Source organism: Liolophura sinensis, unplaced genomic scaffold (genome assembly GCF_032854445.1).
Source record: "Liolophura sinensis isolate JHLJ2023 unplaced genomic scaffold, CUHK_Ljap_v2 scaffold_629, whole genome shotgun sequence".
Classification (NCBI taxonomy): domain Eukaryota; kingdom Metazoa; phylum Mollusca; class Polyplacophora; order Chitonida; family Chitonidae; genus Liolophura; species Liolophura sinensis.
The window spans coordinates 1-12,643 of record NW_027018564.1 but is presented as its reverse complement, the minus strand read 5'-3'; the positions used below and the strand labels follow the sequence as shown (position 1 = coordinate 12,643).

The following is a 12,643-nucleotide window of genomic DNA, read 5'->3' as shown; positions in this document are numbered from 1 at the left end:
AAAGGCATTTACAATACTGTATTTCATCTAAAGTTTGACCTGTAAAAATGCACTTTCAAAATTGCTTGGAAGGCCTTTCAGTGGTATGCGTGATGCCAACACTTGAGTTTTTCTGAGAAATTAATACAAACTTCACAGAAAAACTTCTAAGTGGCCCTGTATTAATGGTAGATGAATCAATCCGAATCAAATCAATGTGTCAATTTGAAAAGTGCTGAACTTATCTTACAGTATTTTGGTGAAAGAAGAACCTGTGTGATTTTTGTTTGCTTAATCATTCTAGCCCTTTTGAAAATGTGTTTGATTTATGTTCACGTTTTTTTTACTTTGTTTTTTACATTTTTCATATTTGAATGTTTGAAAATGTTTTGTTCCAAATGTTTATGTTTTCATTGTGTATCTTCTGGCTTGTTAGTCCTTTTTGTCATTGTTCTATTTCAACAATCTATGATTTGTGTTTGTACTTTTGTTAGTCCTCTGTCAAAGTGCACTGTGTGATTTTATGTTGTTACTTCTTTGCTGTTCTACTTAAAAAGCTGTATGACTTGTTTGTTTGTTTGTTTTTGCTCACTTATGTTTCATAAATAGTGCTTGACTTTCTTAAAGTGAAACCCAGTAAAAGTTTAGTGAGACTTCGTCTTGACACAGCTTCAGCGCGTCTCCGTTATCGAGAGCAGGTGACACCACATTTACTCTCTCTCTCTCTAGCATCAAAGTTATTTTCCCTATAATAGTCCGAGCATTAGCTAATGGCAGAGAAAAGTTGTGGAGTATTGTCATCTTGCTCTACATGTTATTAGGTGAAATCACATTAAAATGATGAAGTATGATAGTTTTTGGAAAGATTATCCTGCTTTTGATTGAAATTTGGTTTAGGTAGGTGCTATCTTGTCCTTCAGAGGCGTGCTTAAAAGATATCTGTACATTTTACTTATTTATGTTTCAGTGTTTTTAGCTGCTCACTTTCATCGATTACTTTCATCAATTCATTCATTCATTCACTCATCACAGATGATGTTTTACAGACAAACACATGTGGCCCCGCCCCGATCTACACCGAGGAGCGAGCCAATGTAATTCGCGACCAGACTGACTACACAGTGAAGATAACCATGGAGATGGCGAAATCTGAGAATCGTAAGTGGCGTCAAACAGTGGTAACATGTTGAATGGTGGGGGACACATGACTTATGGGTTAGCGTTCTAGCACAGCACAATGGCTCAGGAGCCTGTCATCATTGCGAACGCTGTGAGTTCAAATCTAGCTCATAATGGCCTCCTCTCTGGTCATACGTGGGATGGTCTTCTAGCGACGTGTGAATGATCGTGTGTTTATCGAAGGCTATGATCGGTTTCCTCACATCATGAGGCTGGGGGCCATTGTAGAAGCGTGCAGCATAAAGTACCAGTCAAATCCATAAATTCATAAAATAAACACAACTGGCGGCTCAAGATGTGCAGTATCAACCCCTGCCTTGGGAAGGGAGTGTTTAAATTATCTCACTATCATTGTTAATGAACGATGTGACAGGAGCAGGTTTCTGGCACCATCATCTTTACTGTCTTAGGTTTGCAGAAGAATGCCTGCATATGTTTCCACAGTATTGGGTGTAAAGTCTGTCCTTGTTTTCACATGTGGGAAAGTCCCTAGGCACTCTGCTTTCTCCCCAAGTAAAGTAGACCACCATTCTATAAGGAAAACGCTCTTTGAGTGTGACATTAAACTGTAAGCAGATAAATAAATGAAGAAGCAGTTTGATGCTAGTAGAAAAAATCAATACCAGCGCTTGAGTCAGTGATATCTATCTCTTGACACCGAAGGACGATTTACTTTAGCAAGATGCCCGAGTGTAAGGGGTCGCAAAACTCTTCTTGAGATGTCACAGCTGCTGTGAATTTACACACGTTTTTTACTTGCTGTGTATATATGAAATAGTCATAAAGAGTTGGAAATGTTATTAAAGTCAGGGATGTTTGGGAGACATACACGTGTATGGGTGGGTCAACTGTTACAATACAGCACACTGTTATTTTTTTCTATCCTGTTTGTTTGTCCGTGAGCATCTTGTCCTGTTCATTCCTCTAGCCTATCTTTTGTCTCTTTGTATTTCAGCGCCTCGTCCTGTTCGAGTTTATGCAGATGGCATTTATGACATGTTTCATTCCGGCCATGCCCGGCAGTTGATGCAGGCCAAAAATGTCTTCCCCAACGTTTACTTGATTGTGGGAGGTAAGGTGAATACAACCAATGTAGTTTTGTTTCCAAAATCTAATTATAAATGTGCATAAATTTCACCGAAATTGCTCTTTCATATATGAAAAGGTTTGAGGAATTTTAGTAGGTTTACTAAATGTGTTCAAACATCCTAAATCAGCCTTAGACTGTCGAATTTACAGATTCCTGTGCTGTAACTGTGTGTTGAGCCTTGGTGACCTTGACTGTTGCTCTTTTTGACAGTGTGAGCAGTATATTCATTTATTTAAGACTGCACGATCAGTGTGGTGTGCATACATTTGGTAGTGTATCACATGGAAAGTTGGTAGGTAACACCATCAGTGTGGTGTGCATACATTTGGTAGTGTATCACATGGAAAGTTGGTAGTTAACACCATCAGCGTGGTGTGCATACATTTGGTAGTGTATCACATGGAAAGTTGGTAGTTAACACCATCAGCGTGGTGTGCATACATGTAGGAGTGTATCACATGGAAAGTTGGTAGGTAACACCATCAGCGTGTTGTGCATACATGTAGGAGTGTATTACATGGGAAGGTGGTAAGTAACACCATCAGCGTGGTGTGCATACATGTGGCAGTGTATCACATGGAAAGTTGGTAGTTAACACCATCAGCGTGGTGTGCATACATGTAGGAGTGTATCACATGGGAAGGTGGTAGGTAACACCATCAGCGTGGTGTGCATACATGTAGGAGTGTATCACGTGGAAAGTTGGTAGTTAACACCATCAACGTGGTGTGCATACATGTGGTAGTGTATCACATGGGAAGGTGGTAGGTAACACCATCAGTGTGGTATGCATACATGTAGGAGTGTATCACATGGAAAGTTGGTAGTTAACACCATCAGCGTGTTGTGCATACATGTGGCAGTGTATCACATGGAAAGTTGGTAGTTAACACCATCAGCGTGGTGTGCATACACTTGGTAGTGTATCACATGGAAAGTTGGTAGGTAACACCATCAACGTGGTGTGCATACATTTGGCAGTGTATCACATGGAAAGTTGGCAGGTAACACCATCAGCGTGGTGTGCATACATGTGGCAGTGTATCACATGGAAAGGTGGTAGGTAACACCATCAGCGTGGTGTGCATACATTTGGTAGTGTATCACATGGAAAGTTGGTAGTTAACACCATCAGCGTGGTGTGCATACATGTAGTAGTGTATCACATGGAAAGTTGGTAGTTAACACCATCAGCGTGGTGTGCATACATTTGGTAGTGTATCACATGCGAAGTTGGTAGGTAACACCATCAGCGTGTGTGCATACATTTGGCAGTGTATCACATGGAAAGTTGGTAGGTGACACCATCAGCGTGGTGTGCATACATGTGGCAGTGTATCACATGGAAAGGTGGTAGGTAACACAATCAGCGTGTTGTGCATACATGTAGGAGTGTATCACGTGGAAAGTTGGTAGGTAACACCATCAGCGTGGTGTGCATACATGTGACAGTGTGTCACATGGAAAGGTGGTAGGTAACACCATCAGCGTGTTGTGCATACATGTGGCAGTGTATCACATGGAAAGGTGGTAGGTAACACCATCAGCGTGTTGTGCATACATGTGGCAGTGTATCACATGGAAAGGTGGTAGGTAACACCATCAGCGTGGTGTGCATAGATGTAGGAGTGTATCACATGTGGAAAAGTTGGTACATGTAGGTAACTTGCCAGATGTTTTACTAAAGTTGCTACCAACCAGGGTGGCTCAGTTGGTTAGCACGCTAGTGCAGCGCATTGACCCAAGAGTCTGTCACTAATGCAGTCGCTGTGAGTTTAAGTCCAGCTCATTCTGGCTTCCTCTCCGGCCATGCGTGGGAAGGTCTGTCAGTAACCTGTGGATGGTCGAGGGCTCTGCCTGGTTTCCACCCACCATAATGCTGACCGCCGTCGTATAAGTGAAATATTCTTGAGTACGGCGTAAAACACCAATCAAATAAATAAATAAATAACCAAAGATGGTCACCACAAGTTAGCCACCCAAACAGAGCACAAGTCTCTCACTACCTCAAATCTGCTAGCAGAAGCGTGGCGTTCTGATGACAGAGGGCAGGATTGACAACACACGATAGCCACCCACAAATTGCACAATCCCTCCCACAACTTCAGATCTGCCAGCAGAAGTGTGGCGTTGTGATGACAAAGGGCAGGATTGACAACACACGATAGCCACCCACAAATTGTACAGTCCCTCCCACAACTTCAGATCTGCCAGCAGAAGCCTGCCTACAAAGGGTATGGGTGATGTCTGGTAGGATTTCTAGTCTGGATTTACTAACTCAAGACATTATACACTACATGAACTTAATAGAGTAACAATAAATAATTTGATTTCAGTTTGTAGCGATGCATTGACACTGAAAAAACAAAGGCCGCACAGTGATGAAGGAAGCGGAGAGGTACGAGGCCATCCGCCACTGTCGCTATGTTGATGAAGTAATCACAGAGGCGCCATGGACGATAACGGATGAATATCTGCAAAAACACAAGGTATAAACTAAAATCACACCAGCTAAAAGGTTTTTTGCAGAATTCACCATTTTTAGCTCGCCATACGAAGTAAGCAGAGGTATTGTGGGAGCAGGGGGGGGGGGGGGGTGTCAGATGTTGTGGGTGTCCATAAAGTTTTTGGCCAGTCATGGGGTTGCAGTGGCCACCCATGTTACACAGATAGTCAATCATTGTTTGCGATTTACGTATCAAAGACCAAGGTTTTTTACCTTTAGCTCAACATTTCCTCAGCCATTCACAGAGTTTCGTTTGCCACCCCATTATACATGGACTGTCAAGTGCACTTCGTGTTTTGCATATCAAAGTACATCAAATCCCCACAGTGTCCTTTACCACCGTTAGGTCCAGTCTGCAAGCATACAGTAAACAGTCATAGTTGTGACACTATAAGAAGTTTGGCCTTCCTTGTTCATTTAATGACAAGATCTTTGCACTATAGAGGATAAGAGGGTAATCTCTGTGTATGACTGTCAATCTTTCTACTTCATTTTGGTTTAGAGGTCAGTATCTGAGTGTATTTCATGACTTGAACATTATGCAGTTTTACAAACTGCTCAGTCAGTCAAGCTACCAGTATTCTCTGATTGCCTTGCTCTAAATGTTGGAGGATAGTGTAATGGTAAAAGTGAAAAATGAACTAATTTGTGGGAAATGTGGACTCTTCCAGCCAGCAATTGCTAGACATGTATACATGAATGGAAATGTGGACTCTTCCAGCCAGCAATTGCCCAGACATATATACATGAATGGAAAAGTGGACTCTTCCAGCCAGCTATTACCAGACATATATACATGAATAGAAATGTGGACTCTTACAGCCAGCAATTGCAAGATATACATTGTATTTACATGAATAGAAATGTGGGCTCTTCCCACCAGCATTTGCCAAAAATATGTACATGAATGGAAAAGTGGACTCTTCCAGCCAGCAATTGTAAGACATAGGTACATGAATGGAAAAGTGGACTCTTCCAGCCAGCAATTGCAAGACATATGTACATGAATAGAAATGTGGGCTCTTCCTGCCGGCAATCGCAAGACACAGGTACATGAATAGAAATGTGGGCTCTTCCTGCCAGCAATTGCAAGACATATGTACATGAATAGAAATGTGGGCTCTTCATGCCAGCAATTGCCAAACATATATACATGAATAGAAATTTGGACTCTTCCTGCCAGCAATCGCAAGACATAGGTACATGAATAGAAAGCCTTGAAAAACCAGAAAATAACAAAGAAAACGCAGTGAGATTGGACAAAACGAAATAGTGCATTTTTTATTTTATGTTTTCCAGTCTTTGATTTATTAATGTCGGCTTTTTTTGTAAAACACAAAATAAAATTGTCGTCATCTAAGCTGAGTGAAATACTGGCTCAAAATGAAGGTGGTGTCATCTAAGCTGATTGAAATACTGGCACAAAATGAAGTTGGTGTCATCTAAGCTGATTGAAATACTGGCACAAAATGAAGTTGGTGTCATCTAAGCTGATTGAAATACTGGCACAAAATGAAGTTGGTGTCATCTAGGCTGATTGAAATACTGGCACAAAAGTAAGTTGGGTATTTGTTTTCAACATTTCCTGCCAGGCAGCCTACATCAAAAAATAAACACGCAAAATCATTTTATGTGAAAATGTGCTTGTCCCAGTCCTTGGAAGCATGTCATTTTCAGTGTCCGTACTTGTGCTTTGTTCAGAAATGGCGCTCAAGCAAGCAATAAATTTTGTTGGAACCATTTTATCATTTTCAACCTGTAAATTGCCTAATTTTAAATGATGTGTGGATGTTTTTCTTTGGATGAAACCCCAGCCTTATGCAGGTTGCTGGCAGATCTTCCCATGTTCAACCTGAGAGGAATCAGGATTAGGTGGACTTGAACTCACAATGACGGCATGGGTGCATGGCACCTGGCTCAGATTTTAGGATAAGGCTTGAGATTATAGAGATATTCTGAGTTGTTTTAAACTCAGCATTCAATTTCTACTGCACATTTTATTCTGCATTTTTCTATGACAACATTTTGTGTGAAGATGTTACAACAGTTTCACCATTTTTAACCTCGTTTACCAGATTGACTTTGTCGCTCATGATGACTTGCCATATGGAGCTGGAAATAGTAAAGACATTTACCATGAGCTGAAAGAGAAAGGGATGTGAGTATACCTTCTTGGTAACCTGATGCTGGCTTTGTGTTCTTGTTAGTTTTCATCGGGTCGGAATCTCTCCTAAGTGTATTTATGGCTGCAAAGCCAATTCATGGTTTTGGATGCTGACATTTTGTGCAGGATGATGAACAGTGCTTTACAAATTTAAGAATGTTATGATTAGTGTAAAAGAGAAAAATTTTCAAATATTTGAAGCTTGTAGGGGCTTGTTGATGAAGGGAGATAATAAGTCTGCATAACACTGAGTTGCTCCCCTTCATCTTAGAACTTGAATACGGCTGTAAATGGCCATGAAACGTGTCTTAAAACAGCCATGAATTTACAATGAGAATCCCGCATGATGTGATAGGGTGTGGAGATTGCTTACAGCAAAACTTTATGGAAGTACTGTTTTTTTTTAATGTTTACCCTAATGTTTGTCTTGCCTGTTAGAAATGTAAGTGTTTCGGAATCAGATAAAAAATGTTGCATCAAAATTTCACAATAATAGCTTGACGGATCAGTTTTTTATGTGTTCATGTTTTACTCAGTGAGTAAGGTGCACGACTCCTAACCATGAGATAAGGCGTGGGTTCAAACCCCTCCTGAGACACGGAATGTTTTTTATTCTGCTGAATTTCCTGCTTGTGGGACCATGGTGACATGGTGCAGTCATTTCTAAGTTCACATTCTTACAAAGATCGATGAAGGTTACATGCTACTATTCAGATGTCATCTCGCTACTTCTTAGATCAGGTGATATTCCACTTGCATCTTTGTAGATGTACTAGCTGTACATGTCGCTTTTTCCTTGTGTGAAGGTTTGTCCCCACAAAATCGTACGGAGGGGATATCAACAACAGACATCATTGCCAGGATCATTAAAGACTATGACATGTATATACGAAGGAACCTGTCCCGGGGCTACACTGCTAAGGAGCTCAACGTCAGCTTTATGAGGGTGAGTTACTTGTCACAGAGGGTGGATGTGGTGGCAAAGGGTCAAGTTTTCGTTTTTGTGTTTGTGAGTAATGCAATATTTTGTAAAAGGCCTTGACATAATGATGAGTGAATTAGGTATGAAGATAATTAAAGCCATGAAGACTGAAACTGGAAAGAATGCAGTATATGTGTTCTCAACCAGGAGTATAGCCTACCAAAAACAAGCTTCCTCTCTGGCCATAATTTGGAAGGTCTGCCAGTAACCTGCAGATGGTCACCAAGCAAAAAGATTCTACAGCCAGATGCTATCACTGATGATGGCAATGTAATAAATGATCCAGCTAAAATTAGCCATATTTTCAAAGCCTTTTTCACAAATGTAGCCCAACATTTGATGGATAATAATATAAACAAGTGGATAGTTTTTAAAAAACTCAGGGAACGAGTCAAGGAAAAAGTTCCTCATGACATCTTTTACTTCATACTAAATTATCTTGTATCTGTGTTGCATTACCTTTTAAACCTTGATAAAAATAAGCCCACGGGTCTAGTCAGTGTCAATGCTATATTTCTTTCATCAGCTGCCTCCATTATTGCAATTGCCCCCAAGTTTTTGACTATGCTAATAAACAAATGTCTTATGATGAGTTCTTTTCCCGATATGTGAAAAATTGTTGAAGTTATCCCTCTTCACAAATGCAGTCCAGAGGATAAAGTTGAAAACTATCGTCCATTATCTGTCCTGCCCATTGACCGCCATGGGAATAACAGTTTGTATGGTTATCTCTCAGATTTGGAATTATTTTATGAAAATCAGTCTGCTTTTCCCTCCTTACAAAAATGGTTGAACACTGCATAGGGCGAGAGGTAATGGGGAAGTTATTGAAACCGTACTTGTAGACATCAAGAAAGCATTTGATACTGTTAATCACATACATTACTTAAAAAACTAAAATTAGACCAATTTCACTCAACTGCTCTTACTTTTTTCTAGTCATACCTGTCTAACCAACAACAAAAGGTTGATATTAAGGCCATAGTCCCACAAGACTCCATATTGACACCTTTAGTCATTCTAGTCGTACCTGTCTAACCAACAACAAAAGGTTGATATTAAGGCCATAGTCCCACAAGACTCCATATTGGCACCTTTAGTTGCTCTAGTCATACCTGTCTAACCAACAACAAAAGGTTGATATTAAGGCCATAGTCCCACAAGACTCCATTTTGACACCTTTAGTCGTTCTAGTCGTACCTGTCTAACCAACAACAAAAGGTTTATATTAAGGCCATAGTCCCACAAGACTCCATTTTGACACCTTTAGTCATTCTAGTCGTACCTGTCTAACCAACAACAAAAGGTTGATATTAAGGCCATAGTCCCACAAGACTCCATTTTGACACCTTTAGTCATTCCAGTCGTACCTGTCTAACCAACAACAAAAGGTTGATATTAAGGCCATAGTCCCACAATACTTCATGTTGACGCCTTTAGTCGTTCTAGTCGTACCTGTCTAACCAACAACAAAAGGTTGATGTTAAGGCCATAGCCCCACAAGACTCCATATTGACACCTTTAGTCATTCTAGTCGTACCTGTCTAACCAACAACAAAAGGTTGATGTTAAGGCCATAGCCCCACAAGACTCCATATTGACACCTTTAGTCATTCTAGTCGTACCTGTCTAACCAACAACAAAAGGTTGATATTAAGGCCATAGTCCCACAAAACTCCATATTGACACCTTTAGTAATTCTAATCATACCTGTCCTAACCAACAACAAAAGGTTGATGTTAAGGCCATAGTCCCACAATACTCCATATTGACACCTTTAGTCATTCTAGTCGTACCTGTCTAACCAACAACAAAAGGTTGATATTAAGGCCATAGTCCCACAAAACTCCATATTGACACCTTTAGTAATTCTAATCATACCTGTCTAACCAACAACAAAAGGTTGATATTAAGGCATAGTCCCACAAGACTCCATTTTGACACCTTTAGTCATTCTAGTCGTACCTGTCTAACCAACAACAAAAGGTTGATATTAAGGCCATAGTCCCACAATACTCATGCTGACACCTTTAGTCGTTCTAGTCGTACCTGTCTAACCAACAACAAAAGGTTGATGTTAAGGCCATAGCCCCACAAGACTCCATATTGACACCTTTAGTCATTCTAGTCGTACCTGTCTAACCAACAACAAAAGGTTGATGTTAAGGCCATAGCCCCACAAGACTCCATATTGACACCTTTAGTCATTCTAGTCGTACCTGTCTAACCAACAACAAAAGGTTGATATTAAGGCCATAGTCCCACAAAACTCCATATTGACACCTTTAGTCATTCTAATCATACCTGTCTAACCAACAACAAAAGGTTGATATTAAGGCCATAGTCCCACAAAACTCCATATTGACACCTTTAGTCATTCTAGTCCTACCTGTCTAACCAACAACAAAAGGTTGATGTTAAGGCCATAGTCCCACAATACTCCATGTTGACACCTTTAGTCGTTCTAGTCGTACCTGTCTAACCAACAACAAAAGGTTGATGTTAAGGCCATAGCCCCACAAGACTCCATTTTGACACCTTTAGTCATTCTAGTCGTACCTGTCTAACCAACAACAAAAGGTTGATGTTAAGGCCATAGCCCCACAAGACTCCATATTGACACCTTTAGTCATTCTAGTCGTACCTGTCTAACCAACAACAAAAGGTTGATATTAAGGCCATAGTCCCACAAAACTCCATATTGACACCTTTAGTCATTCTAATCATACCTGTCTAACCAACAACAAAAGGTTGATATTAAGGCCATAGTCCCACAAGACTCCATATTGACACCTTTAGTCATTCTAGTCCTACCTGTCTAACCAACAACAAAAGGTTGATATTAAGGCCATAGTCCCACAAGACTCCATGTTGACACCTTTAGTCGTTCTAGTCGTACCTGTCTAACCAACAACAAAAGGTTGATGTTAAGGCCATAGCCCCACAAGACTCCATATTGACACCTTTAGTCATTCTAGTCGTACCTGTCTAACCAACAACAAAAGGTTGATATTAAGGCCATAGTCCCACAAGACTCCATTTTGACACCTTTAGTCATTCTAGTCGTACCTGTCTAACCAACAACAAAAGGTTGATATTAAGGCCATAGTCCCACAATACTCCATGTTGACACCTTTAGTCGTTCTAGTCGTACCTGTCTAACCAACAACAAAAGGTTGATGTTAAGGCCATAGTCCCACAAGACTCCATATTGACACCTTTAGTGATTCTAGTCGTACCTGTCTAACCAACAACAAGAGGTTGATATTAAGGCCATAGTCCCACAAGACTCAATATTGGGACCTTTAGTCATTCTAGTCGTACCTGTCTAACCAACAACAAAAGGTTTATATTAAGGCCATAGTCCCACAAGACTCCATGTTGACACCTTTAGTCATTCTAGTCATACCTGTCTAACCAACAACAAAGGTTGATATTAAGCCATAGTCCCACAAGACTCAATATTGACACCTTTAGTCGTTCTAGTCGTACCTGTCTAACCAACAACAAAAGGTTGATATTAAGGCCATAGTCCCACAAGACTCCATTTTGACACCTTTAGTCGTTCTAGTCGTACCTGTCTAACCAACAACAAAAGGTTGATGTTAAGGCCATAGTCCCACAATACTCCATATTGACACCTTTAGTCATTCTAGTCGTACCTGTCTAACCAACAACAAAAGGTTGATATTAAGGCCGTAGTCCAACAAGACTCCATGTTGAGACCTTTACTTTTTTATTTTATATATAAATGACCTTCCATTATTTGTAAAAGACATTGGCAATATTATTGACAACTTTGCTGATGACACAACATTATACTGTTCCTCAGGCAATGTGTCTGACATTGAGGGCTATATAAACAGCAGTATGGATTGCATTAAAGACTGGTGCAACAAAAAACCTCATGTTCATTAGTAAACAAAAGTCTTAAAACGTGATACTGGGCTCCAGGCAACCACTGCAGTTAACCAGACCTGTTCCTTTCTCTGTTACGCTTGATTTAAATAAACTCAAATGAGTTAGTAATGCTAAGCTGCTTGGTATTTATATTGATGAACATCTTTCCAGGAACACACAAATCAATAATGTGCGTAGAAATCTATTTAAATAGGTAGGGATTCTATGAAGAAGAGAGCTCTTCTAACATGTCACTGTAGTGACTGTAGTGTATTTTCTACAAATCGTATGTTCTTCTTCACTTCGAATATTACTGTTCAGAAAGGGGAAACTGTTCAATTATAAATAGAGAAAGGATAGTCAAGTTACAGAAAAGAGCTGTTTGTGTAGTTTAAACACATCTGGAAGAACTTCACTTTCAAGACTAAAATAGACGCATTTTAAAAAAGGGTAAACTAGAAAATTCTTTGCATTATCTATAAAGTATTACCTAATCTCGAAGTACACTGTAGTTTAAATTACATTTAAAATTTTAAAAAGTAGTTTGAGCTTCCACATTGATTACAGAAGGATCACACTTGGTCGATTAGAATGTAAGAGCGGTAATTTTGGTAGACTTATTTTTTTGTATTTATAATGTGTATTTTCTAATTTCAGGAAAAGCGAATTCAGTTTGAACAGAAATATGACAAATTAAAGGGCAAAGGAAATGAATTGCGTCATGGCTTTGTGAACAAAGGGAAAGAACTCATACACAAGTGGGAAGAAAATTCCAGAGAGCTCATTGGCAACTTCTTGGATCTGTTTGGTCGTGATGGCAGAATTGTAGGTCGTTTCTTTGTG

The 12,643-nt window shown here is 39.9% G+C and overlaps 1 protein-coding gene across 1 annotated transcript; it reads left to right on the top strand.

Moving 5' to 3' along the window:
- Positions 1-615: 615 nt before the first annotated feature.
- LOC135481712 (choline-phosphate cytidylyltransferase B-like) lies at positions 616-12,625 on the top strand (the record flags this gene model as incomplete). The annotated part of the gene is given in 8 exon segments (XM_064761380.1): positions 616-1,137; positions 2,114-2,230; positions 4,585-4,607; positions 4,609-4,737; positions 6,830-6,912; positions 7,725-7,740; positions 7,742-7,864; positions 12,458-12,625. Coding segments are annotated over 8 exon segments (684 nt in total), but the record flags the coding sequence as incomplete, so codon positions are not given.
- Positions 12,626-12,643: the final 18 nt, after the last annotated feature.